General features: G+C 52.9%; 1 protein-coding gene across 12 annotated transcripts; it reads right to left on the reverse strand.

Annotated features, from left to right (window-relative positions):
* Window positions 1-685: 685 nt before the first annotated feature.
* Window positions 686-22,318, reverse strand: USF1 (upstream transcription factor 1). Of its 12 annotated transcripts, none has more exons than XM_075908150.2 (12): window positions 22,204-22,318; window positions 10,685-10,770; window positions 10,075-10,189; window positions 9,657-9,706; window positions 8,898-9,016; window positions 7,387-7,488; window positions 5,874-6,072; window positions 4,999-5,086; window positions 4,605-4,663; window positions 3,081-3,175; window positions 2,309-2,437; window positions 686-1,891 (listed from the first exon to the last, which is right to left on the reverse strand). In XM_075908150.2, the coding sequence occupies exons 3-12, from the start codon at window positions 10,131-10,133 to the stop codon at window positions 1,802-1,804; spliced, it is 990 nt and encodes a 329-aa protein (XP_075764265.1). In that variant the 5' UTR covers window positions 10,134-10,189; window positions 10,685-10,770; window positions 22,204-22,318; the 3' UTR covers window positions 686-1,801. The 12 variants fall into 12 exon arrangements, with proteins under 12 accessions (XP_075764265.1, XP_025036548.1, XP_025036549.1 ...); XM_025180763.3 differs by having other exon boundaries at window positions 8,898-9,010; window positions 22,090-22,244; XM_025180764.3 differs by having other exon boundaries at window positions 5,880-6,072; window positions 22,090-22,244.
* Window positions 22,319-22,351: the final 33 nt, after the last annotated feature.

A 22,351-nucleotide genomic window follows, 5' to 3' on the forward strand; every position in this document is an offset into this window, starting at 1 on the left:
CTCCCAAGCTTGCAGCTCCAGCCCAGCACGGGGCAAGGGGAGGAAGGGCAGTGTGTGGAAGTGATCCGCCCCATGCCAGGCAGGGCCAGAACATGGGGGATTTGGGGGCTGCAGCCCAGGGACCAGGCCCCAGAAAAAGCTCTGCACATTTGACCACCTGGAGCTCTGTTTTCTGGGGCCCCTTAGCCCAGGGCTGCCGCCCCTAAAGCCAACTTAATCTGGCCCTGTCTGCCCCCATGGAGCCTGCCTGCCCAGAACCGGACACGGGCATGAAGGGGCCACTGGGCCCTTCCGCAGACCCTCACTGGGGGGATTAGCGCCTCCACCGACACCCAGTGGGGGCAGCAAATCAACTCCAGCCCAGCCCCCTGGCGCTTTTCATTCTAGACCCTCCAGCCCAGCGCCTCCCTCCCTCCCCCGCCCTCCAGAGTTCATCTTCCAAAGTTGGGGGACAGCCTCTTGGAGTGTGTGGGGGCAGGGCATCAGGTCCCACTTGGGGAAGTTCTCTGGCCTGCAGGGGCAGCTCAGACCAGATGATGGCAGCCCCTTTTGGGCCCTCCCACTGTAGGTGAGCCAGCTCTGTGCAGCAGGGGACCCAGGCCTCTTTCCCACCCACCCTGTTCAGGGCTGGATCGCGGGGAAGGGGGGGGGGGAAACGTGCCAGTGAAATAAAAGCAGCACCACATGGAAAAACAAATCACTATGTTTATTTATTCTGCTTTTTAAATTCAGAGAATTAAAAAAGTCAGAGGCTAGAGGAGCCAGGCAGTGCCAGCAGGGGGGCGAGGGGAGGCAGGGTAGCGCTCGCTGCGGCATCCGCCTCCCCCGCAGTGAAAGGGGTCAGGGGCTCAGCTGCCAGCTGGCAACAGGTGAAGGCGCTCCAGGCAGCAGGGAAGTGATTTCCCCAGTGCCAATGGCTGACTCACCACTGTCAAACAGGCCAGGCTGGGGGTGGTGATGGCCAAAGGCAGCGCCTGCCTGGGGGCAGACGCCGGAGCCCAGCGGCAGCTCTGGAAGAAGTGGCCGTCTCCACGGAGGAGCAGACGGGGAAGCTGGGCAGAGGAAAGGGGTGAGATAGGACAGGGCGGCTCGAAGCCTGGCTCTGCCGTCCATGCCGGTTCCGGTGGGGACCAGGAGGTGACAGCACACAGGAGAGGGGAACTGGGGGGGCGGCAGATTGTGAATGTGCTACCGTGCAAGCCGGAGACTGCGTGCACATGGGTGGGAGAGGCCCAAGGGAGGTAGCAGGGGGTGAATGTGAGTGCACATGGCCCCGTGACCGGGCACACGCCCTGCCTGGCTGCCCACACGCGAGGGCCACACTGGGAGCAGAACACCAGCTTGTTACCTTGTAGCAATAAAAATACTGTGTAAAGAGAGAGCGTCAGCTTTATTCAAACCAGCTCTGCCGGGGAAGGGGCAGCAGGCCGAGTCTCTGGCCCAGGCTGGGTGGGAGCACTGCGGGGCGCAGCTGCAGAAGTTGGGCTGAGTCTCTGACCGGAGGCAGGGCGGTGGAGGCTCTGGGCCAGGCTCGGGGGAGGAGGGGCAAGTGCTGGGGGAGGCAGGACGGCAGGGGCTCTGGGCCAGGCTCCGGGGAGGCGCAGGCGCTGGTCAGGCCCAGGACATTGACACTGCTGCTTACGGGTCTGTACAGCAAGAGCGAGGCCCTGCAGTTCAGGAGCATCAGCAGGTGAAAGCTGCTTCCTGCAGCCAGTTACGACTGGGGGTCTCTCTCCTCGCCTTATGCCCTGGCAGACCCCAAGGGCCCAGGGCCAGCCGCTCCCCCCTCGCCCTGTGCCAGTCAGTGGGTGTCATTCTTGATGATGATCTCCACCCCGTGCTGACGCAGCTGTGCCCGCAGGATCAGGTTCTTGTTCTTCAGATCTTCCACCTGGCAGAGGAGAGGGCGTTAGGCTCTGCCCTAGCCAGGGCAGGAGGATGGGGAGGTGGGAGAGGGGGGCTGCCGCCTCAAACTGGACTGGAAGCTCCTTCCCCGACTCATGCCCTACAGTGGCCATGGGCACGCGGAGTGCCAGAGCAGTGCCGGGCTGGCTAGGCTGGCGCACCTTCCCTCTCTGCCCACCGGCAGGGTAGGCCCTGTCTGCTGCCCAGGGCAGCAGCCTGGGTTGAGGGCAGAGCCAGGCTCTGTGGCCATTCACGTCCTTAGAGCTGCCAGATAAGGCAGTCACCCGCCCGATCCCAAGCTATGGCCCATCTGCTCTAGCTGGCTGGATTGGTTCTTGGGGATGCAGGAGCAGCTGCCTGGGCCCCAGCGCCTGCAGGACAGCTCCCAGCATCCCAGGCTCACCTGCTGCCGCAGGACCTCATTGTCCATCTGTAGCTGGTCGAGGCCCTGCAGCTCCTCGGAGAGGCGGTGGTTGCTCTGCCGCAGCTCCTGGATGTAGTCGCAGGCTTTGGAGAGGATCCCGCCCTTACTCTGCAGAACAGACACACAGCTGGGAGGGGACGCGGGCCAGAGCGCAGGACAGGGCCACCAGGGCCGGTGGGAGCCACGAGCCTCTGACCCTGCTACCCAGTGCCTGGCTCTGTGGGGATGCCCAGCCTCCCCGTGCAGCTTTGCTGGATCCCATCACCACCCGGCTCGTGCTAAACTGAAATAAAGGCCCCGCCCGGAGCGTGCACATAGTGGAGCTGGTCTGCATGTGCACAAAAGCCTCACAGCTCCGCGCTGCGCCTGCCCTTTGGCGGCCCTACAGGCCCCCATCACAAACGCCCCACAGGGGGATTTGCAGCATCTCTGCAGCTGGAGAATTTAGAGACGTTGGTTTTCAAGGACTCAGACTCCAGAGCACAATTCTGCGCCATTAGCACTGAAATCTGCAGGTACGGGAGCATCTGAGCGCGCCAGGGCTTGGCAGACGGAGACAGGTTTCAGCCAATGGGTGACAGGTAGGAAGCCCATTCACAGCACCCCCCAGCCGCCTCTTCAGGGCAGGGCAGCTACTGGAAGCCCCTGGTTGCAGAGGGAGCGCTGAGCTCGACACCGGCACAGTGAAGCACAACTTGGGCCCCCTACATGGCCCCTGGACTGTGACCAGCTCTTCCGAGGGCTCCCTTACCTGTCCCGACTTGGTGTTCTCCATGGAGCAGTCTGGGATGATCTTGGAGAGCTGCACGATCCAGTTGTTGATCTTGTCCCTGCGTCGTCTCTCCACTGGGGTGGGGACAGAGGAGATTGAATTTCAGGAAGGTTCCCAACCTTGCAGGGGCCCCTTCTACAGCATCTCCCAGGCCCAAGCTCCCAGCCCTGGGGCCTCTGGATCTGCAGATGGCTGCCCTCACTCCCAGGTTTCCCTAGGGAGTGCTGAAGACAGCCTGCCTTGATGGACTTCTCTACACGCACCCTGGCCATGGCTGGAGCTGGGACCCTGGCAGGAGAAGACGGGAACAGGAGTATGGGGGAGAAGAGGGGCTGGCAGAGGTTGGATCACAGAGGGGAAGGGTGTAGAAGGTAGAATGGGGACAGGAGACCTAAGGCTTATTGAGGTGATTGTGCTAACTAGGCTCACTAGTACCAAGAGTCCAGTGGTGAGGCAGCAGCGGCTAATCCCACCTTTTGCTGGGAAACAAAGCCCCTACCCACTTCCCCTATCTGGGTGCAGCCACAGTCCCTTTGTCATGCTGAGAGAACGCTGTCATTGGAAACCCAGAGCTGAGGGTAAGCTGAAGAACCCAACCTTTGACAAAGGGCAATGCACAGGCCAGGGACCCAAATCACCTTAACTCTGCCCCCAATGCCCTAAGGCTGGGGGAGAAGCTTGAGGCACTATGTCGGTCTGGAACATGCCACATCACCTCCCTGAACAAAGACATTTGAGTTCTTTACTTGGGATTGCAACCTCTGCCCTTTCGGTGTGCACAGAGAGCTGCGGGAGAGCTGCTGAGACAAACAGGCCCCTCTCTTCATTAGAACACCATGCTTGGCCAACTGAGAGCTGGGCACATACAGTGCAAGCCCTTGGACCCAGGTCAGGGCAGAAAGGCAAGCCAGTGCAACGACAAAGTACCTTCATCATCGCTGTGGTACCCACAAGGGCAGCGGCCCCTCCACATGTCCGATTTCTGACGCGCCTGTGGGCCTACAGAAGGCCTTACGCTGAAGGATGGGACAAGGACAGAGGCTGCTCATAATTAAGATGCCCACAGCTGGAGCCTGAGTGGCTTCAAGCTCTTGTTCCCAAAGTATCATCTTACAGGACACCTGCAGAGGTGGGAACGGCCGGGGCTTTCAGGGGCTGCCCTAGGTAGGAGAGGAACTTCCAAGGGAGGGCTGGAGGCAGAGTTAAGGCCTGTCTGGGTGCCCTACCTGTGCACTTCCACACTTTCAAAGGACTGAGTTAAGTTTAAGCTTTTAAGTTTAAGCTTCTTAGGAGGAGATTTCCCAGGCTGATAACTACAGCACTCCCACAGACATGTGCTTTCCTTCTTAACAGAGTTTTTCCATCTGGGTGGGAATAGATCAAGAGTTAACCAAGGGAAACGGCTCTTCACATCTACTGAAGGCAAGATTCCCCTTGGATCAAAAGCCACTACCAATAGGGGGCGCTCTCGTTTCTCCACCCCAAAACCTCTTCTGCCCCTACCTTCATTGTGCTGTGCTCGGCGTTTCTCGTCCCGGGTCGTCCGAGGGGCTTCAGATTTCCTGAAAAGCAAGCAGCCCCACCAGACACTGTAACACGGACACTCAGCAATGGGTGACGAGTCACACCCCAAAGCCCTTTACTCAGGGCAGAGGCAACATCCGCCCTGTGTTACAAGGAGGGAAACTGTGCCAGGGAGCGGTGTAACACCACAAGCCCGTGGGCCAGCCAGGTACAGAACCGAGGAATCCCAACTCCCAGCCCTGTGGATCAGCCCACAACTGCTCCCCAGAGCTGTGTCAGAACAAAGACTCCCCCGCTCCGCACAAGTGGGAGACGTAAGAAAGAAGGTTACTAGGAAGTGGGAAGGCAGGCATGGGACTGAGCAAACACTCACGGAGAGTAGGGGTGAGTCCTCGGAGCAATGGATCTCTGAGCTCCGCCCTGCAAAACTTCCTGGGGTGACATCATCACAAAGAACTGCCCTGGAGGGTGGGAAACACAAGAGATGGGCTCACAAGGGGAACGTTTTCACAAGGTAAACGAGAAAGCCGCATGTGTGGGGTGAGGGAGCACAGCTGACCCATCTCAGGGGTGACTGCCCAGGCTTCACGGCCAGCATGTCTGGACACAGGAAGGAAATGCATCTACAGCAGCTTCCCTGGACCCAATCAGGGCTTGAACATCTGGATGCAGGTGACACTCCCTTTGTGGCCTAGTTTGTGGAAGCAGCCCTGACTTCCAGGAGGCAGTGAAGCCAGCAGTCCTCAGCACCTCTGAGGCTCTGGACTTGTAAGGGGCAGGTCTAGGGACAAGAGGGGACGGACACAGGAACATCAAATCAGAGTGAAGGTGTCTTCTCTGATTCAAACAGCCCCTTTGCTGGGCACAGCTCCGGGGAGAACCTGACCGTGAAACCGACAAGAAGCCAAAGGGAAACTGACCCGTTTAGAAGCAACATGCCAGCGCAAAGCAAGTGAAGCATCTCTGGGGAAGAGCGCCCCCGCTGGTGTGCTCTGTGCTGGTGTTGGAGGGCAGGGACCTGCTCCCCCTAAGGCAGCCCTGCAAGCTGGGGATCCCTGCAAGCTGCAGCTGGGGATCAAAGGTCAGGCTGGGCCAGGGAAGCTCATCGGTGTGGTAGCAGCAGAAGGCTGCACCGCCAGCATCCAGGACTCCACAGCTAATCCATGTTGGAGTCGCGGGAGACAGACTCTGAGAGCACAGGCTGCTGCAGGTGCGGGTTTGGGTGTCCCAGCCCCCGAATCATCCAACCTGTACCAGTGGGTGTGGCCTGCCCCAAGAGGGCCTCTGAGTTCTGGGTGGTCACCACCGCGGTGGCCGTTGTCCCCGCACCGGTGGAAGTGCTGGTATCTGCCACAGCTGTCGTGGGGAAATACGTGTAGTGGGTCTCGGTGGCTGTAGCTTCTGTCTCAACGGCATCTTCGCTGGTAAACGCCCCCTGGATAACAGCCTGGAGTGGAGAGGGGTGAAGGAGAGCGGGATCTGGAGGTTCTCAGAATGCAGAGAGTGAGCCCCGAGGATGCAACGAGGTTATGAGGAGAATGCGGGACCTTATGGGCCACGCTGCAGGCTGGTGTCCGGAGGGGGCTTTGTCTGGCTCTGTGCAAGCGATCTCAGCTGGCAGGTCAGGCTCCCTGCCTGTCTCAGAGAGGGAGGGCCCAACAGGCAGTTCCCTTTCTCTGCTGGAGCCGACAGTAGGGTCTGAGTGGGAAGGGGAAGGCTGCCCCACAGGAGTACTGACCCCCAAGCCAGACACAATGGCCTCTGACTCTGGCCCTTCAGCCCAGCTCCAGAGGAGAGGCCTATGCACAGCTCTGCTGAGGGACCCCCTGAAGCCCTTCTGCATGGCCCCAGGGCATGGAGCCTCCGGCGGGCGCGGGCGCTGCTGACAGAGCCTCTCCCCGCCTCTCAGTGGGAAGCAAACAGGGCTGTGCTTCAAGGCTGGGGCCCAGAGAGGACCAGTTTGCACAGGATGCAACCTTCTACTTCCCCTCCTGAGCTCGGCCCTTCAGTATGTACCCAATCACTTCCCCTGCGCCGTGGGACCCCCTCCCCCAACCTGCTACAGGGAGTGGACGGCTGCACATGGCGGCACAAGGAGGAACTCAGGAAAGAATCTCTGATGTGGAGCGACCCCTCCCCCATGACCATGAGGGGATAACCCTGGCCCCTGCCACTCCATGCTGTTGCCGCCGTATCCGAGGCAGCAGCGCAGGGTGCCAGGCGGGAGCTAGTTCACAAGGGGAACCAGTTTAAAAACCAGCTCCCCTCATGGACCAGCTGCCTGTCACCCCACACTGTTGCTATTGATACACTACCCCTGTACCTGCCCGCCTGGCTCCTAACACACTTTAAATGCAGAGCTGCAGCAGGGGTAAGTCCCAGACCTGACTCAAGCTGAGCCAAGCTGCTAGCCAGCCTGCTAAAACATTTAATGGCAAAGGGTGTGTGTAGGGGGGAAGTGGGAGGGGGGGGGGAAATGCAGACGCTCTGGGTTAACCGACTACACTATTACATCCCTAGCCCCTCAATCTACCCCAGGCTCCAGCTCTGGTTAGCCAGCTTCTACAGGGTCTCCAGCCTGAACAGGGGAGTTCCCAAGGCCTGGGACAGAAGTACACGCCCTGAGCAAGCTGCAGCACAGACCTCAGTGCACTGGCACCGCTCCAGCCCGCTGGGCCCCTCCAACGCTGCCATCTCTGCCCTCACGCCTGTCGCCATGGCAGCTCCTACTGAACCCCTCCTGCTTCCCAGGGACACTCACCTGGGTCATAGACTGTGCTGCGGGATAGCCGCTGATGGCACCGGTGCCCTCCGTCTGCCCATCCAGCTGCCCCTCGGCCACCTGTATCACCCTATACATCACCTGCGGGAGAAAGCCAAGAGGCGTTTACTGCCTGAGTCTCACTGTCTGGGATAGATAAAGGTAGCATTAGCCTCCGCTACTTCCACCCGGCCCTGCAGCAAGAGAGACGGGGCAGGGCGAGGGGAAAGCCCTGGTTATTGCATGGCTGCGCACACCTGCCAGAACGCACCCAGCCCTGCTCACCCGGCCAATGCCTGCCATGTTCACACGGCTTCGCTATGAATATGCAAGCAGCCAGCCACTGCGGAACCGTCTGCTGGCCTCACAAGCCCACCTGCCCCAGGGCTCCTTCCCCCCCCCAAGACCATGGGAATGGGGAGCAAGGACAGCAGGCTGGGCCCACAGCTCTCTGCAGTGGCACAATAGCATCTGTCCAGGATATACTCCCCTGCCCCCCAACCCAATTCCACTGCTGCCCAACCCAAGTCCCTGCCAATCCACTCCATGTCCTATGCCAATCAGGCCAGCTGTTCACGGCCCAATAGTTCTCCAGGGTTCATCAAAGCAAGTGCCCGGCATGACAGGTGGGGTAGGAGCCTGGATGTCACTAACCCAGCGGGGGCAGCTGCCCCCAGCCTCAGCCTGGGACACGGCTCATTGTACCAGGTGGGGGCTGCCTCATTTGCACAGATCATTATCCTGGCCTGGTACCAGGTGCCTGTAGACTGCAGCCAGATCTCCAACTGACATCAGGCAGCACCTCAAGCTTCCTCACAGTGCCAAGCAGGTTGGGCCTGCGAGAAGGTCTCGCACCTGCTCTCCCACTCATGACCATGCAGAGCTCCTCCCCGCCCCTACCACCTGCGGCGATGCAGACACAGCACGGCACTCTCTGGGGATTTTATCTGCCTTTCATACAGTCCCAGCTCTCAGCAACGACAGAAGCTCAGCACAGAGCACCAGGCCAGGACTTTCAGCTTTTCACACTGTCTACGGTCTCTGCATTGCACTCTCCACTACTTGCTCCTTTCCCATGCGTCTGTCGCCTGGCCCCCTCGGCCCACCCCCTAACCTCACTGGTGGTTCCCCTGATGCTTGGGATGGCCCACAATAAGGAGGCACAATTCCCCCTGTACTCACATAGTGCACGGTCCCTCCTAGCGCTGCAGAATCTGGCACAGCACAGATGCAATCTAGGGAGCTGGCCTAACTAGTGAGCCTGGAGACTTAGTTCTTGGGCACTTGAGTTTGCTCACAGAGCTGCACGTTTTCTGCACTGGTTGCACATGTGGCCAAGGAGTAAACATGCAGATCACACGGGCTGCTTCATTTCTTCCTCCTTCACCCCCAGCAGATATTTCCAGGGACAGGAAGAGTCAGCCCCACCCAGCCCAGGGAATACCAGAGGGGGAGCCAGTCATAAGAAGGCGGCAGGAGGCAGCTGCTGCTGCAGGAGGCGGCAGGCGTACCTGAGTGCCGCCGTTCTCTGTGCGAAAGACATACTTGATGTTGGGGTCGGGGAAAGTGGCTGCTGACTGGATGCTGGCAATGGCAACGCTGGTGGGGTCTTCGCCTGTCGCCACTGCACCTTCAGGAAAGAGAACAGGGGCGCACATGACAGGGAAGAAATTGTCGGGCAGCAGCCATGGAAGCTTCCCCCACCCCTACCCACAATGCCCTGTCCTGGCCAGGCAGTTCCCAGCTTCTCTGACAGCTGCTGAGGTCAACAGCTGAGCAAGGGACACACAGGAGCAGCCATATCTCTGGAGAGCAAGAGTGAGCAGCAGATTAAACCTCAAGCTTCAGGGCTTATGCCGGTCTCTATTAGAGACCCAAAGTGGGGGGCGGGGGGGGGGGAGAGACACAGACTGTCCCACTTCTGCTCTAGCCAGGTTCTCACATCTGCAGCAGCTGGTGTTGCCTAGAGGCAAGCTGGCAGCTCCTAGGTTCCAGCTGTGATGGCACTTCCACCAAGACCTGCGACCTCCTCTTCCAACACTTCACCCAGCCCACCCCAGAGGAGTCAGATGGCAGAGGGATCCCGCCACCTCCAACTGGGGCTGCACTGGGAACCATGACACAGCATCGCCAGTTCCCTGGGAATCCCACCCGGGGCCTTGGCAGTGAGAACAACAGAGCCGAATCACGGTATTTTCCTAGGTGGAGCCTTGGCTACAGAATGATCTGGGGAGAGTCTCCCAAAGCTGGGAATGGAGGTCGCCACTCACCTTCCTGTATCTGCACAGTGCCCTCTTCAGTCTCAGCCGCTTTCTGCTGTCTGCAAGGGGAACAAGGCGCCAGTGAGGACAGAAGCAGAACAAGAACCCAAAGGCTCCTGCAGTGGCGGTTGGTGACATGGGGTCAGTATCGCAGATGCTCTGAAAAGCGGAGCCCCGAGTGGAATGCGATCAGCCAGAGGCGGGAGTTGACTAACGGAAGAGGTCAATGGCCGTCTTTTCTGTTCCACAGCTGGGGCAGCTACAGTGAAAGTTACTTTTTTTTTTTTACTGTTTGTGTTTTTACAGTAAAAATTCAGGACATGTCTGCTTGGAAGACACTCTTGGCTACGTCCACACTGCAATCAGAAGGTGCCACTGCATTATGTGCAGACATAACTAAGCTAGCTCGCTAAAACCAGCATCATACCTGGGCTCTATGCTGTTATTTTCAGTGAGTCTGCTCCAGCCAAGCTTACTCAGACACATCTACACATGCGGTCCGGACTGTAAAAGCAGATGTAACCTTGGAGAGAGCTCATCAACTGAGTCGAGAGAGTGAAAGTTGAGCCGAGAGACAAAAAAAAGAGATTTGGAGACACCCTGTTCACAGCTCTGTAGTTGTTACCATTTATTTATCGTCTCTGGCTAAGAGAGACAGCCTATAAAGACACCTTGGTTAGAGACACAGCCATCTGTCTCTCTGGGTATGTCTACACTACCCCCTAGTTCGAACTGGGGGGGGTAATGTAGTCATACGGAGTTGCAAATGAAGCCCGGGATTTGAATTTCCCGGGCTTCATTTGCATAAAGCCGGCTGGCGCCATTTTTAAATGCCGGCTAGGTCGGACCCCATACCGCGTGTAGCCGAGCGGCACGGGGTCCGACCTAGCCGGCATTTAAAAATAGCGCCGGCCGGCTTTATGCAAATGAAGCCCGGGAAATTCAAATCCCGGGCTTCATTTGCAACTCCGTATGACTACATTACCCCCCCTAGTTCAAACTAGGGGGGTAGTGTAGACATACCCTCTGGGACTTACCCCTTCATCTCTTGGCTCTGCTATGCATCAGAAGAGCAGGTTTTGGATTCTCCCGTGCCTCACTTCACAGGCTCGTCTTCCAAACCCTGGGAAGGAGGAACATCGATTATCAAAGGCAGGGCGCATACGCTGTGGGGACAGCAACACCCCTTCCATCTCTCAACCAATGTTCCCGCTAATGTTTTCCATCCATGTGTGGAACAAATGTTATGTGCACTGAGGTAAGCAAATGTGCACCACCAGTAGAAACACAAAACCGAGCTGTGGGTGTGCTGCTAATCAGCTGGGCAGCATTAGAATACCTCCCGAGCAGCCACCCAAGCGCTCAGCTTACAGGGAGCACTGCTCTCAGCCTCAGCTGTGCACCAGTGTTGACTCCTATCCACTTCTTCTCACCCTTATCGAGCTTCTTACTCTTCCCAGGCACTTCTCCAATGACACTCTGGCAATCGCCCAAATCTGCTCTCCCCTGTTGTTTAGAGAAACCTTCTCCTCCCGTGCCAGTCTATTAATAGATTTTAGGGCCACTATGACCCTCTAGTCCGGCACTGTCACACATCACTTCCTGCACCAGGCCCAAAATCATGGGTTTGCTTAGAAATACATCCAGTCTTGGCTATTAGATGATCACAGAATCATAGAATACTAGAACTGGAAGGGACCTCGAGAGATCATTGAGTCCAGTCCCCTGCCCTCATGACAGGACCAAACACTGTAGATCATCCCTGACAGATGTCTATCCAACATGCTCTTCAATATTCCAGTGCTGAAATATTCAACAACCCCCCTAGGCAAGTTATTCCAGTGTTTAACCACCCTGACAGGCAGGAAGTTTTTCCTAATGTCTAACCTAAACTGCTGTTGCTGCAGTTTAAAGCCCATTGCTTCTTGTCCTATCCTCAGAGTTCAAGGAGAACAATGCCCCCTGCCCCCTTCTCCCTGTGACACCTTTGTAGATACCTGAAAAACACTGTCATGTCCCATCTTAGTCTTCCCTTTTCCAAACTAAACAAGCCCAGTACCTTCAGTCTTCCCTCATAGGTCATGTTTTCAAGACCTTTAATCATTTTTGTTGCTCTTCTCTGGACCCTCTCCAATTTCTCCACATCTCTCTTGAAATGTGGTGCTCAGAACTGGACACAATACTCCAAACTGAGGCCTAATCAGCACAGAGTAGAGCAGAACGACTTTTTGTGTCTTGCTCAAAACACTCCTGTCAATGCATCCTAGAGTCATGTTTGCTTTTTTTGCAACAGTATCACACTGCTAACTCATATCTAACTCATGGTCCAGTATGACCCCTAGTTCCATTTCTGCAGGACTCTTTCCTGGACAGTCACTTCCCATTCTGTATGTGTGACATGAATTGTTCCTTCCTAAGTGGAGCACTTTGCAGTTGTCCTTATTAAACTTCATCCTATTTATCTGAGGCCATTTCTCCAATTTATCCACATCACTTTGAATTATGACCCTCTCCTGCAAAGCACTTGCAACCCCTCCCAGCTTGGTATCATCTGCAAACTTAACTGCAACCTCCATCTGCAAATGATGGAGAATCCATCACATCCCCAGGACATTGCTTCAAAGGTTAATTCCCCTGACTGGTAAAAACATGCACCTTATTTCTAGTCTGCATGGGTCTTGGATCTTGCATTCTGCCTTTGCCTGGCAGGCCAGAGACTGCCACTCTCAGCTCTCTTCTCCCTGCATAGGTACATATAGGCATGTGGTTCCTGAACATGTTCATGCCACAACCCCCTTTGGGATCTCCTCTGGCAATGTGACCTCCAGGCATTGACAGTGAACCCTTCCCACTGGGGTGCCTCTAGAAGTTTCTCTCATGACACACTGATGGGGGAGGCAGGAAGGAGGCTGAATCCTGCCCCCCAGAGAAGGGGAGTCCCTAGGGGATTGGGCACTGGAGCAGCTACCTGGACTGAAAGAGGCATTAAAGGTGTCTGGAAGTCAAGGGAAATGGTTTATTGGGTCCGGAGGGAAGATGTGTACTGTAGTGGCCTGTATTAGCCAGGCTCAGGGAGAGGCACCGATATCAGGTGCAGGAGGCACTGAAGTAGGGGGAAAGTACATACTCATGCCACAGGCAGCCAGACCCAAGGGCACATGCCTGGCCCAGACACTGACAGGTACTGGTAGCTGCTGAGAAAGGTGGCACAGGGGATCTGTGCATTGTCCCTGCCATATGGTCCTGGTTCTTGCAGCCAGGCCTTCTGCTCTTGCCAGCAGCAACCACATGTTCAGGCACCACACAAGAACACTGGGATGAGTTCCCCTTTCCAGAGATCTTGCCATCATGATCCCAAGGAGCCACCCTTCGATACTCCCGAAACAGTCACACCAATGTGGAGAGAGACAAAGAACCCACCACCTGCCTAATCCTTCTCAACATTTCCCTGCTGGCACAAACAAGGAGCTTTCTTTGCCATAGCATCATGCCGGGAGCGTAGGTGCTTGGATTCCCCCCATGCTCCTTAGGCCCTTCTCAGTGTGCCTGCTTTCCAGAACTCCCAGACGCCATACTGTAAGCACAACCTACATTTTTGGGAATCTTCCTTTTGGCTGTGTTCAAATACTTGATGTTTGGACTCAGTTCACCAAGCGATCCACACAGCTTTGTGCATGCATCATCGATTATCACTCCATCAACGTGTCTGCCACTGGCAAACTTGCTCATCAATAATTTTCTATTTCCTTTGAGAGCACTGACAGAAGCAAGAAGCTGTGCAGGGCTAAGAACCAATCCTGAAGTGGGGCACTTTAAACTCATTCCCCAGCAACAAGCCCATTTTGCATCCTATAAGTTACAAGCCTTCACTCCTTTAAGCATGTGCTGCTTTGATCTCCTATGAAGCTCAATACTAAATAGTTCATGCTGAGTGCTCCTCAGTAAATTCAACTTCTCTGGCCTCCTCGAACCCGTTTGAATGGCTTCTACTGCATCAGACATTCCCCTTCTCCTCACATTGGCAGCCTTGGCACCCTCCCATCCTCCAGACAGCTCCCCTCATTTCCTCCTGCGCAGCCTCTTTCTGCTGCTTTTGGCTTTGCACCTTCTTTCATGCTGCCCCACTGCTTAGGGAAACTTCCCCTCAGCCATTACTCCTTCCTGCTAACATTAAAGGTGTGTTATTAACTCACGTAAATTAACACCTGGGAACTCCCAGGAAATGAAATCCTCTTGAAAACAAGGTAGTCTGACATTTTCACACCTGTTCACAGGTCCAAGGAAACCCTCCCCTTTCCACAGCCTTCACCTCCACATGCTGATGCCCACAGAAGCTACAAATGGCCTTCTCTTCACTAGGAAGCTGCCATCAGTTAGGAACACACCTTATTCCTAGTGAAGACACGCCCCAAATGCTCTGTTGTGAGCACAAGACAATATCGCTTCCCATTACAACCTGCTCTCAACTCTGCAGGCTCCCCATCTCCACAGAAAAATTGGAGAAGTAACTCAAGAGTCCCTTCTGCTCCACCTCCACCCAGCTCACTGGCTCCATGGCCCTCCTTTCAGAGATCTGTTTCTCTTCTCCTCCTGTTGAAGTGTTTTAGTTGGCAGCTGTCTGGGTCACTGTTTGTTTTAGGTTTCTTGCTGCCATGTTGCGTAACTGGGATGACCCACTGCACGTGAATCATTCATTAACATGCTGCTAACCAGAGAAATGATTGATTTTAGCATGGGGAGGGAGAAGCCAGTTTTTGGAATAGCGTTGGGGAAAGGAGATGAACTGACTACTCTGGATGCCAAGCCCCTCTGGTTTAGCTGTAGGAAGGTGACAGTGTGAATAGCAGCTGCTTGAGTGTCTCTTCCAAGACCCTGGAAGAACCAATTCCAGTTGATTAGAGATGGGCCATCTCCAAGACCCGTTTATTGATTGGCCTTTCTGCTGAGACAGCCTGCGGGGGATGATAATATCAAATATGGGGCAATGTCTGCAATGGGGACATGAGTGCCCCTAAAAAACAGGCTAAGACTCGTTTATATCAGCAGTGGCGCAGCATTGAGTGGTGGCTACAGCACCAGCCTTGGAGGTGAAAGAGCTGGTTTAAGTCCCAGCTCTGCACATACTTGTTGTGTGACCTTCGGAAAAATCACTTAGCTGCTCTGTGCCTCCCATAGGTAAAAGAGGGATAAAACAACTGCCCTGCCTCACCAGGATAAATGCATTAAAAGTGTGAGGTGCCCAGTAGGGCTGTAAAATCACGTTATTTGGCTAACTTAACCGGTTAACTGATTAAAAGGCAGGTAGGCAAGGGGTGCTTCATAAAAGGTGCAGCTGGGATGGAGTGCCCCCGTCATCATGGACAGTGGCTGCTTTGGCCAAGCTGAAGTGTCCCCCACCTGTGGCAGGCTCGTGGGGCTGGAGTAGCACCCACCAGTTAACCATTCACATCCTTAGTGCCCCAGCACGAGAAAAATGGGAGTCAGATTTATCCCTTAGATACAGTATGTATCACACAGTGATTAGAAAAATGGAAAGGACTGAGAAAGATAAAGATTGATTTAGCTTAAATTGCTAAGGATTTGATGCAAATTAAAATCAATCTAATCAAATTAAGAACTGTTACAGAACTCTGGGTAGCAGGTTAATTAAATCAATTCAAAACCAAATAGGATGTCAAAGTGTAGTCAACTACATGAATAACCTGGGCTTATCAGTTAATGCCATTGACTACATGCATTCCTCTCCCACTTGCTGCCTTTGTTTCAGAGGCAGCGGGAGGGGGAGGAGCCAACGTGCTTTTAAGACAGAGAAAGAGCAGCATGGGGTTTGAGATGGCAGGCGGTATCCGGTATATGCAGAAAGCGGCTTTCAAGCCAGCTCCCTACACATATCAGCTCCCATGGAGCTACCTGTCTCCCATACTGCTGCCTCTTTATCAGAGGCAGCAGCGAAAGTCGGGGGAATGGGAGCTGATGCTCATGGAGCGCTGGCTTAAAAGCCAGCTCCCCACAAGGCCTGGCTCCCACCTTCCCTGCCCCCCGTGTAAACATGTTACTGCTAAAGTTTCAAGAGGTTACACATCTATACAAATACCCAAAAGTTAATATCCCTAAAACCAAGTACTACATTAAATCATGCCATATTGTGTTTAGACTGGGGCAGCTAAGACTGTGTATAGTCACTACCCTTGTGAGGTTAGTTTATTCTAACCAGCTCTGCATCAACCTAGCTATGGAAGTTAAATTTCATTTCCTTACTTAAATTTGGTTCTTGCCCATGTAAATGCCTCTCTACTGCTTTAGTAACACCACCTCCCCAAGCAGTGTAGATTCACAGTCGATGTAGCTGGGTTGACCTAGTGTCAGTGTAGATGTTGGATTGCTTACACTGACTGTTACTGGCCTTCAGGAGCTGTTGCACAATGCCCCACGCTGAGAGTACAATCAATATAAGCTCCTGGTTAGGACACATGCTTCTGACACAAGTAGTGAACTGTGCACGCACACACACACACACACACACACGTGATTTAAAAAAGAGCAGTGGCTCTATGATGACGTAAATTAGGGTGACATTTTGTAGTGTAGACATATCTGTATAGATAGTGCTAACTGAATGGAAACATTCTTTTGTTGACCTACATACCACCTCTTGGAAAGGTGGATTAACTGGAGCACAGGAGAACCCCTCCTGTCATGGCAGAGAGTGTTCACTCTGAAGTTCTGCAGCTGTGCTGTCATAGAATTTAAATAGAGACATATCCTTAAATTGCTGGCCTTAAAGAAGAAACACCAACTATCCTGAGACATGATCAAGACTTGGCAACACTGTAGAAGACCAACAAGTGGTCAGAGTAGATGGCCTAGTAGTTCTTTATTACTTTAAATGCCATGAATGTTTCCATGAAACGTTTCCATGAAACATTTGTGATAATCTCCTGAAAACAATTCATCCCACTATAATCAATATGCACCTGGGATGCTGACAACACAAACCTTGAAAATGAAATTAACTAGAATCAGAAATTAAACTGACTAGTTCAAATGCGTTGTGTAAGATGGGTGGGAAAGGCAGTAAGTTAACTGAAAGCAAGATAGCCTGGAAAAGAAACACTAGATTTAAAAAATTCCACTTTAATAATCTAAGGTGTTACCAGTGAGAAGTTGCTTCAAAAGGCAGTACCTCTTTAAGGAAGGGATCAATCTAACAAAACCATTGGCTAACTCTATTTCTATGTTCTCTCTCTGGTGATATTTTGGAATGGTCTCTCACAGCTGGAAGCAGAGACTGAGGAAACTAACTATAGGAATGGTGGCAGTATGTGGAATTTTGAACTTTCACAGATCCCTGAGGACCTCTAGGAGCTCTCTAGCTGCAAGACATCTGTGCTGCCTACGGATTTCTGCTGAACAAGGATTCCTTCCAGCTCTTATACCCAAAGACAAGGCTTGAAAAAGGTACCAGTCATCTACTAGCCCAAGAAAACGAACTGACCCAGAGGCCAGCATAAGAGTGGTGATGGTACTGGCAAGGTCTATGGGTGATACCCTGTGGAGGGTGCAGCACTTCTATCTACCACAGGCAACAGACAAGCCTGGGAGCAAGGCTGACCTCTGTGCCAGGCACAGTAGACTTAACTTTCATAAAGTGTTCCTTGCTCTCAGACACAGATAAGAAAAGCTTGAAAACCTGACCAAAGTGTAACTGAGGCCTGCCTGAGTCTGCAGACTCCTTGGAACATGAGCCAAAAGGAGTGAACTGATCCATCCATAATTGCAAAACCTGTTGCCATCATAGGGAGAGGCAGAACCCTTTGCAAAGTGTGCCTAGGGTCCCAGACTGGGCAGCAAAGTCAGGACCCCAGATTTCTGCTATTCGCTAGCTGTGCGACCTTGGGCCAGTTATAGTGCCTCAATTTCCACATCTATAACATGGGGATGACAGCACTCACAGCTGTAATGCACCTTGGGATTTATGAATAAAAAGCACAGCATAAATTAAAGCTGTGGTGTCCACATGTGGCTATTTGGCCAGTTGAGTGTGGCTAGTTGTCTTGAATAATGTGGCTGTTTGGCTGGTTGACCATGGCTAGTTCACTACAGAACACATTGAACACCATGGAATGAAAGGCTACGCGGTCTGGCATTGCTACCAGGTTCTGGTGGTGCCTCTAGCTAAGACCAGTACGTGCAATATATTTGCAGTCCTGCCTTCCAGAAGATGCTCTCTTTGCTCCCAAGGTTCATGACTATGTGGGGCAGCAGCAGCAGAAAGTAGCTCTAGCTCTACTCCAGTCAGTTCAAGAAGACGGAGGTCTATCCCTACCCAGCATCTTTTCTGAGCCCTCCTTTCCCATGAACCAGCTCTAGTGCTACTTCAGCTCACAACTTTTTCAAGCAGCATATATGACAACACAACTCGTTTTCTACTACCACAGTGCTCTGCCCAGCTGCATAAAGAGCAACCAGTCTCATTAATTTCACTCCAACCTTGCTTGGGAAGGTTGGACAAGATGCAGCAAGGACAATCCACACACTCAAGACAGCACAAACTGCTGACGGTCCCATTTGGACGGTTTCCTCTGCAGTCAGAAGGACTGCAATCATTCAAAAAGTTAAATGTAACAAAATCATGAGCTACAGAATTCTACAGAAGTCAATGCTCTAGCCCAGGGTGGACAATAATTTTTGCCCGGGGGCCACTTCAAAAAATTTTGAAGTAGCCCCAGGCCACATCGGGAAGGGGCAGGGCCTAAACAGGAAGGGGAAGGGCTACCCCACCCCCAGACCAAGATTGGCCTGGGGGTGGGGAGTCCATTTGCCCCTCCTTCCTACTAGGCACTCATGCCCTGGAAACGGCTTGGCACGCTCTGCAACCCCCAGGCCAATCAGGGCCTGGGGGCAGAAGAGTGCAGGAAGCCTCCTCCTACCCTGCGAGGAGCCCGTGGAACTCTGAAGTGCCATGGGCTTCTTGCAGGGCCAGGGCAGGGCAAAGGAAGCTTCACGCAACTCCCCCACCCCCAGGTCCTGATTGGCCTGGGGGCGAGGGAGCACACAAAGCCCTGGGAGGAGGCTTTGGGTGTTCCCCCGCCCCCAGGCCGTGCTGGCCTGGGGGCAGGGGAGCAGCAGGGCCTCCATGCCCTTTTGCTCACCCCTGCTCTAGTCTCTCCCACCACCCTGCTCACCAGGGAAAGCTGCCAACTCATCACCAGCAAGTTGACTTTGACAATCTCCAGATTTTTAAATACCCACTTTATCATTATTATTTATTGCTCATATCATTGTAGCACCACGTTTTAATAACCTGAGACATTATGAGTGGGAAATTTGCAGTTAAGGTTAATAAATGGTTTGATAACTAGACAGTATCATTTAAGGAAGAGACCATTCTATCAGACAATTGATAAACAGTTAAATAAGAACTCGGAAATCCTCCATAGAAGATCCAACACTCTGAACCATATTCGCTCTGCAGGGTGACAGTGGAAGTGGCTCAGAGAAGCAGACTTGTAGAGAAATATCATGATCTTGTAAGATTCACTTTTCCATCTTCCCATCCCAGTCTCCCCTCCAAAAACACATTTTAAAAATAATCTTTACCTCCCAAGCATATCTTGTTAGATCTTTTTAAACAAAGCTGAAGTTACCAAGTCAAATTCATGGATCAAATGTGAGTTTGTCACCAAAATCACTTCAGAGGTGAAAACAAAAATCAAACGATCTTCTGACCCTCACTTTATGTCTCCTTTAATCATCTCTCCCCATTTGGACTCTGGAGAACAGTTTCACTTTCACATTCTTGATAACTCAGGGCTTGTGTTTCAACAGGGCAGGGGAGCATCTATTTACTTTTGAATTGTACAGCAGAACTTTTTAAATACACACTTTAAGCATTTCTATTGGGCACAGGTTTGTTTGTTTGTTTTATGACCAAGTGAAATATAGCAGATAATTTTGTTTCAACAGCAACAATTTAAATATATGCAGAAGCTAATCTTAGTACAATATCTATGTACTAACAGCAGAAAGTTCCTCCGCTCAGGTCTGTGAATACTCTTGCTAAATAAAAACAGCACAGCCAGCGGGGCACTCACTTTTATGCACCTTGGGCACAAACACACATGACTGATTTATTTTTAATACACCAGACAGCATGATTAGTTTAATAAGTTAGGTACCAATGTGCAAGGAGGCCTTATACGCAGAAGAGCCACAATGTCTACTGTAAGAGTCCACCCACACACAGCAGATTGCAGGATCAAGGCGTTAGATATTTGAAAGACTTTCCAATGGTGTTTTAAGGATATTTTAATGAACTGCTTGTTGATTCAGTGGAAGCCTATAGAGAGATTTGTAAAACTCTGACTTTAGGAGTCCCAAAGGGGTAGTTCTGTTAGTCTGCAACTTCCCCCCAAAAAAAAAAAAAAAAAAAAAGCAAGTTTGTGTGGGCAAAACCCACTCTCTCACAGGAACAGAGTGGTCATCTGAGGAAGTGGGTTTTGCCCACAAAAGATCATGATACTATTATATATGTTAATCTCCAAGATGCTACAAGACTGCTCATTGTTTTTCCTCAATTTAGGAATCCGCCTAAGTATTATTCACCTCTCCCTCCCTCCCTCCCTCCAATCCAGAGCAATGGATTAAACTACCCCCAGCAATCTGCTACCTTCCCCTCTTGCACTGGATTTTCACCTGAGTCAAGTTCAATGTTCCACTAACCCTCACATAACACTCAACAGGAGTCTGATATTAGTTCTCCCTCTCACCTGCTCTCTTTGTCACCTTCTCCAACTCCTGGCTCTGCATATTTTCTATGCCACTCCCTATGCTGAGGCCAGTCATACATGCAAAGCATCTCACCTCTCCACCTTCAAACAATTCTTTGTATAATATCACTGGACAAAATGTCCTGAAGTTGCCATCCTGTACATCATGTTTGTCTAAGAACTGGTCTAACAACAAAATTGCACTAAAGGCTTTTTTTTAAAAACCTATTTAGTTAAATGAACAAAAACGCCACAGACATTTCTAATTTGATTTAAACCTGGTTTATGTTGGTTTAGCTTGCGTCAGTAAGTTTACATGCACAAACTGATATGATGTGTTGGTTATAAATATCACGAGTGATCTACAACTGTTAAATATTTTTAAGTGCAATTTGCTTAAACCAGTGCAGTTTCTGCAAAAGATTTTAAGGCCTTGTTTACACAAAGAACCCACACAAGCTTAGAGGCAAATGTCAGTTAGAAGTGACCACAAAAGGATTTGCACTGCTCTATCACTTTAAAACTAGCTGCATGGTTTAGTTTGTGCCTAGCAATTTCCAAAGGTAAGGTAAACCTATACAAGCCAAGTTTAAATCATTTTAAGATGCTCTACATGGGTTGTCCATCAAATTTAAATCATACCTTTAATTAAACCAGTGTTACTTTGTGTTTAGACAAGCTGTAAGCTCTTTTGAGGGAGTGAGTTTGTGTTGCATTTGCAACAATCTAAACATTAGAACAGAAAAGTAAACTGTATATAAGGCCTGCATAAAAGGGAAAATAAACAAAGCACAATCTTAACAGATCGCTCCTACTCCCACACACATACACACCAGTTCATCACAAAAACTCTGCACAAGAAAAGCAAACAATTCCATCCCAGGTGCAGAGGGCTGTCAGCGATACAAGATAACAGCAGAAGCCTTTATTATTGTGCATGGAGACAGGCAGCGTAAGCAGCCCCTGATAAGATGTGGCTGGTGACGGACGGACTGACTACAGAGAAAGGAGGGTTCACCGGGATAGTGTAAACAGGGGCACTGCGAGGGGATGGACCAATCACACCTTGCAGGGGAGGAGAGAAGAGGGATGCCGTCTGACAGGCACCAGACGGATTCCTCCAATAATTTCTTGGGAGCCCAGTGAGGGGCAGCGGCCAGGGAGGAGGAGGCCAGAGAAGCGATGAGGCAGCGAGCTAAGCCTAGTGCTGCTTTCGCTGGGCCTCGCATCCAGCCGGGCGCGTCTCGCCCATTCAGGGTCGCACAGCGGGCTCCTCATCTTCGGAGCAGGGCCGGGCTCGCAGGGCAGCTGGCAGCGAGGGGGGCACCCCCCAGAGCGGGACAGCGCTGAGGGGGACCCCACAGCCGACGAGGCTCTCACAAGGGGGGGGAGAGACAGGTGTGGGGGGAGTGTCTAGAGCAGGGGGAGCGAGGCGCCCCAGGAGATGCCCCTCCAGCCCCAAGGGGGCCCCACCCCCCACAGTCCCGGGTGCCGCTAATACCCCCCCCCAGGAGCCCCGAGGGGGGAAAGGAGGGAGGCCAGGCCCCTCCCCCCGCTTGAGCCCACCCCTAGCTCAGCCCGGCCTGTGCCGCCCCCGAGGCTGGGCACCTCCCGGCCATTCAGCGCCGGGCCGCGCCAGCAGCGCGTGGCCCCTCCCCCGGCGGCCCCGTTACCTGGTTTTTCCCTTTATCCCGCTCGCTCCCTCAGCCCCTTTTCTCTCCATGGAGATGTGCACATGCGCACTCGCTCAACGCCCCCTCCCCTCCCGCCGCCGCTGCCGCCATTACCGTGCGGGGCGGAAACAAGGGCGGTAACCCGGCCCCGCCCCTCCCTGCGCCACCACTCGCCGCCATCTTGGTCAGGGGCGCATTGGCTCCGTCTTCCCCCGCCGCCATCTTAGTGCCGGGCACCTTGCGTCACGGCTCCCAAGCGGGC

This window comes from Pelodiscus sinensis, chromosome 22, assembly GCF_052426305.1.
Source record: "Pelodiscus sinensis isolate ZL-2025 chromosome 22, ASM5242630v1, whole genome shotgun sequence".
NCBI classification, from domain to species: domain Eukaryota; kingdom Metazoa; phylum Chordata; order Testudines; family Trionychidae; genus Pelodiscus; species Pelodiscus sinensis.

Excerpts from the sequence above, each read along its gene's own strand:
- USF1 (XM_075908150.2), bottom strand. The coding sequence starts at position 10,133 with ATGTGTCTGAGTAAGCTTGGCTGGAGCAGACTCACTGAAAATAACAGC. Across the intron at positions 6,073-7,386 it reads CAGCACAGTCTATGACCCAG|GCTGTTATCCAGGGGGCGTT; the intron begins GTGAGTGTCCCT and ends TCTCCACTCCAG. Across the intron at positions 3,176-4,604 it reads CCGAGCACAGCACAATGAAG|TGGAGAGACGACGCAGGGAC; the intron begins GTAGGGGCAGAA and ends TCCCCACCCCAG.